Source organism: Myotis davidii, unplaced genomic scaffold, assembly GCF_000327345.1.
Source record: "Myotis davidii unplaced genomic scaffold, ASM32734v1 scaffold327, whole genome shotgun sequence".
Taxonomy (NCBI): Eukaryota; Metazoa; Chordata; class Mammalia; order Chiroptera; family Vespertilionidae; genus Myotis; species Myotis davidii.
The window spans coordinates 4,915,718-4,920,442 of NW_006298628.1; the positions used below are offsets into that span (position 1 = coordinate 4,915,718).

At 56.4% G+C, this 4,725-nt stretch overlaps 1 protein-coding gene across 2 annotated transcripts in view; it reads left to right on the forward strand.

Annotated features, from left to right (window-relative positions):
• Positions 1-482: 482 nt before the first annotated feature.
• THRA (thyroid hormone receptor, alpha) overlaps positions 483-4,725 on the forward strand; it is a 12,298-nt gene continuing 8,055 nt past the window's right edge. Inside the window, exons 1-3 of one of the 2 annotated variants that reach the window (XM_015570899.1) lie at positions 483-850; positions 3,262-3,329; positions 3,914-4,014. In XM_015570899.1, the coding sequence (XP_015426385.1) occupies positions 798-850; positions 3,262-3,329; positions 3,914-4,014 (222 nt within the window). In that variant the 5' untranslated portion in view covers positions 483-797. Of the gene's footprint in view, positions 851-1,123; positions 1,304-3,261; positions 3,330-3,913; positions 4,015-4,725 lie in introns of those variants that run through there. The other variant, XM_015570898.1, reaches the window with a different exon arrangement.

Genomic DNA, 4,725 nt, shown 5'->3' on the forward strand with positions numbered 1-4,725 from the left:
TGGGAGGCCGGGTTGGAGTCACAAGTCGGCCAGCATATCTCTCTCGGTTAAGGCACTCAGGTGCCCCCATACCCACACCCCATCCTTTCTTCACAAGTACCCCCGCCCCCCATGCCTGGCTTGAAAATTGCTCATCTCTGGTCCCCTCTTGCCCCAGAGTATGGTGCGTTTTCTAAAAACTTGGCTAGAGGAGTGGTAACAAGAGCATTTATTAGGCATTGTTAGGGGCCAGATACTTGATTGAATGTGAGGACTGGGACATGGTACATGGATGATCTCATTCTTTCCCTCCACCCCTTTCCGTGTCTGGGGCTTAGGACATGACTCTCCAGTTTTGCCTGCTAAAACCTGTCCGTCCGAGGGGTTCTCCTGCTTCTCTCCCTGCGCCTGCCCTCCATGCCCACCGCCATCTTGTTGTGAGCTCAAAGAGCCCACAATGTTGCCACCAAAGGACCGCTTTCCACCACGGTGCCACCTTATCCCTGCTTCTCTCCTCTCTCTGCAGGGACCTCGACAGGACAAGACTCCGAAGCTACTCCCCCAGCCCAGGACTCCCCTACGGACCCAGCTTTTCCCCCCAGCACTACCACCTGCCACTCCCTGGCCTATCTCACCGCCCACCCCCCTCGGGGCTCAGGGCATGGTGTGAAAGGCCAAGTGCTGAGGCTGGCACCATGGGTGCTGTGCCCTAGCCTGGGTGGCAGGGGGTGGGCAATCTGTGGGCGTGCCAGGGGGGGCCACTGTGCCCACCCAGTCTCTTGGCGTGCTGGAGGGCATCCTGGATGGAATTAAAGTGAATGGAACAGAAGCCAAGCAAGGTGGAGTGTGGGTCAGACCCAGAGGAGAACAGGTAATGGGTCCAGCAACTAGGTCTTGCCAACTCTTAGCCGGCAGGCATGGTCACCTGGTTGGGCAAAAGCGAGCCGAGCTTGGGCCTTTAGGGGAATGGACGCGAGGCCAGCAAACCTGCTGCTTACCTTTGCCCAGGAGATGAGGTCATGTTCATGTGACGGGAATTAGGCACCTGGAGGAGAGATGCCCATTTTGGAGTGGGGAAGTGACAAGGAGAAATTACACGAGGCAGGCACCTGGCCCCTCCCTGGACAGTCCTAGGCAGGCTCACATGCTTCCCCCCCGCCCCCCATGTCCCCTCGGCCGCCCTCACCTGAGCATGTGGAATGCAAACAGTCTCGCCATTTGCCTCCTCTCCCTGCCAGCCTGCTCACATCACCACCCGTGGGCAGTCCACGAGCCGTGGTGCACGTGACGTGACAGCTCGGGGCACATGCACCAGTAACTCTCGTTAGCCCATGCTTATATTTGGAACCTTTTGGGAGCCCCACAAGCTCTTCCTTGTTCATGGGCAAGGGCGGGCGCTGCCATGGGGCTCCTCCCAGGAAGTGGAGTGAATGCCAACTGTGAAGGTTTTGCTCACCGGTGGAGGAGGCATGAGCCCCACACACATTGCTGGGGATGGCTACCTGTGATCTGCATTACCCTTGAGGAGCCCAGAGGGGCTCTACCTCTCCCGTTAACTCCGAGTGGCACAGAACTTTGTGCCAGTTGGCGTGGTGCCCCTGGAGCTGGGTACAGCCTGTGTCTATGGCCAGGGAGAGGGTGGGGGATGGGTTGTTCTGGGGAGCAGAGTGGCCGTTGCCTAGGAGACCAGATTCTGAGCCAGGAGGCCAGAAGCCTGGCCAGGCAAAGCCCTGGGGCCCAAGACTGGGTCTCTGGAGGGGTGGGGGAAATGGATGGGGCTGTCAGTTGGGTAGGGCACCTAGAGTTTCCCCTCCCCAAAGACTCACCCCAGGGCGGGGGGCTCTGAAAAAGATCGGGCGTGTCTCTGCGTAGCTCTCACTGGCAACCTCTGTACTTCCCTGCCCAGACCTCGTGAATCTGGAAGACGCTGCTCCTAAGCAGGGAAAGGCTGGAATCCGGGTTCCCGGTCCCCCAGAGCTGCACCCCTACCCGTTATTCTCCCCTCCCCCATGTCCATGCGCCACCTTGTGGCTGTCCCTGGGACTGCACCCAGAGGCTATAAATCTAATAATTGCTGAAAACCGGGCTGCTCAACTGGGGCCCTGGGTGGCTCAGAGTTCCCCCACACACTCCCCGGCTGGAGCGGGAAGGGAGATCTGACCTTCCAAACACTGTAGTAATCCGACAGGGGTAGTCTCCAGGGAGGGTGGCGCACAGAGCTGTCTTTGACTATGACCCTGACCAAGGTCACTGTGTCAGTATGTTGGGAGCTGCGTCAGGGGAGGGGCCCTGCAACATGCCACACGGAGAGTGGGTGTGGCAGGTTATACAATCCGTGCATGCATGTGGAAGGCTTATGTAACCTGTGTGTGCTGAGGTTATGTAACATGTATGTGGAGAGGCGGGCGACATGTGTGCAGTGGCTGTGGGTTGCTAATACCTTGCATGGAGGGGCTCGGGGTCCTTGTCCCGACTGATTACAGTGCTCGGCGTCACCAAGCACCAGTGGGGGCCTCTGTCTGCTGCTCTGTGAGATGGATGCCGTGGACAGGGTGACTCTGGAAGTCCTTTCGTAGGCTCCTGTTCTTGGCTCTGGGTTCCAGTTGCTGGGCACTCTGTGTTTGCCCGCTCTGTGGTTATGTAGCACGTGTGTCTGACCTGGAAATCAAGCAACATGTTTACTGAGGGAAGGGAGGAGTATTATTAGGTGTCTGTCCAGAGGGTTGTGTAACACATGGGGCATACCCTAGAGGTCATATAACACACTGGAGAACGCCCTAAAAATTGTGTAGTTATGTAGATCCTGGTGCTTATTGACCATGCTAGGGTTCATACTGAAGGCTGCATCGTGATTCATATCTAGTGGGCTTGTGTTGCGTGTGTGTGTGTGTGTGTGTGTATGTGTGTGTGTGTTCTAAAGGTTATATAACTGAGCATCTCCTGAAGATTCTTTCTGCATTTCTCATGCACTGAAGGCTTAAATATGTGGATATTGTAGATTGTGGGTGTTGAAGGTTCTATAATGCTGTGTGTGTGTGTGTGTGTGCGCGCGTGCGCGCCCTGGAACATGCTTGTGCCCCGGCCAAGCCCCTTATCTCTCTCTGAAGCTTCTAGATAGCTGGACCCTTCTCAGTTTTGTCAGCTGACCTAGGGGTGGGAGGTAGAATGAGGACATGAAGGGCAGGGAGTTGGGCCGGGGGGGCGGGGTATCTAAGCCTGTTGGATGAGAAGGGGTCTGCCCAAAGACTGCTCTGTGATTCTGCCCACTTTGCCCCCATCCAGTGCCAGGTCACCAGATGGAAAGCGAAAAAGAAAGAACGGCCAATGTTCCCTGAAAACCAGCATGTCAGGTGAGCCTGGCTGTGTGTGCCCCTCCTCCCTGCCCTAAACGCCACCACGCCAGACCAGGGCTCTTCTGGAGCCTGGCGTGTGCCAGCAGCTCCTGTGCCCCACGGGGAGCGCCTCCTAGAGGGCTTGGGATGGACTTGTCTGAAGGTGAGAGGGGTGATGTGGGCCCCAGCCTTGAAGATGGATTAGGTCAGAAAGGACCTCTCCCCTTCTCCCATAACCCTCTTGCCCGAGACCCCTACCCCACCCCCAAATCAGGGCCTGGGCTAAAGAGCTGAGGGGCTGTCTTCCCCCCTGAGATGAGCTGCTGACATTTGCTGCTGCTTCTCCTGCACCCCCTTGTCTCTGGGGGGGCAGCGAGAGAAAGGCCCTGAATGAGCAAACGGAAGAACTCTGGGATTCTCCATGTTCTTAGGGAAGGGGATGGACAAGATCACCTCTAATGTGCCTAGGATTCTACCCTTCAGGGGGGCTGGGCTAGGGGATGGGCCAGGAAAGGAAAGTTGGGGAATGCAGAAAGTGTAAGAGCCTCCCTGCTAGGGGCCCAAGCCATGCCTGCCTGCCTGCCTCCCTTCCTCCCTCCCAGGGTATATCCCTAGTTACCTGGACAAAGACGAGCAGTGTGTCGTGTGTGGGGACAAGGCAACCGGTTATCACTACCGCTGCATCACTTGTGAGGGCTGCAAGGTATGGACCAGCCAGCTCCTGCCCCTCCCCCACTGCCTGGGCCCCCATCTCACGCTTTTGAAGGCTCTCAGCGCCCAGCACAACAGATGGCTCTATAAACGTGTAACCTAAAACTCACCTATTACATCATCATTCCTCTTATTCATCCATCCATTTGTCCATTCGTAATCCCTGCTCTGCCCCTCATCGGTAAGATGCCTAATCTCTCTGAGCCTCAGTTTCTTCATCTCTAAAGTGGGGATAATCATTGCGACCTAATTCATAGAGTTATTGGGAGAATTAAATGAGGTCATCCACAGAGAGGGTTTAAAACAGTAACAGACGCAAAAGAAGCACTCAGTACACGGCAGCCATCCGTCACCCATCCAGCGTATCGGGTGTGAGGAGTATGCCCTGTCCTCAAGCTGCTCACAGCCTGCCAGAGAGAAGCAGGCCTCAGTTGAAAGCAACATCAGTGCTTTTCAAAATGTGGTTCAAGGACCACCTGCAGTCCTAGTTACCCTCAGATCCCCAGGCCTCATGCCAACCTTACCCAAGCAGAGCCTTTCATGGGGGAGCCCAGAATCTGCCATGGAACAAGCCCCCCAGTTGCTTCTACTGCACTTGAAAGGGTGCGAACCAGAGCTGGGCTGGGAAAGTGTAGGGGGGGGCGGCGCCCAGGAGAGAAGAGGGTGGCGGGGTCTCCCTGGGCAGAGGGAACAAGTTCATAGA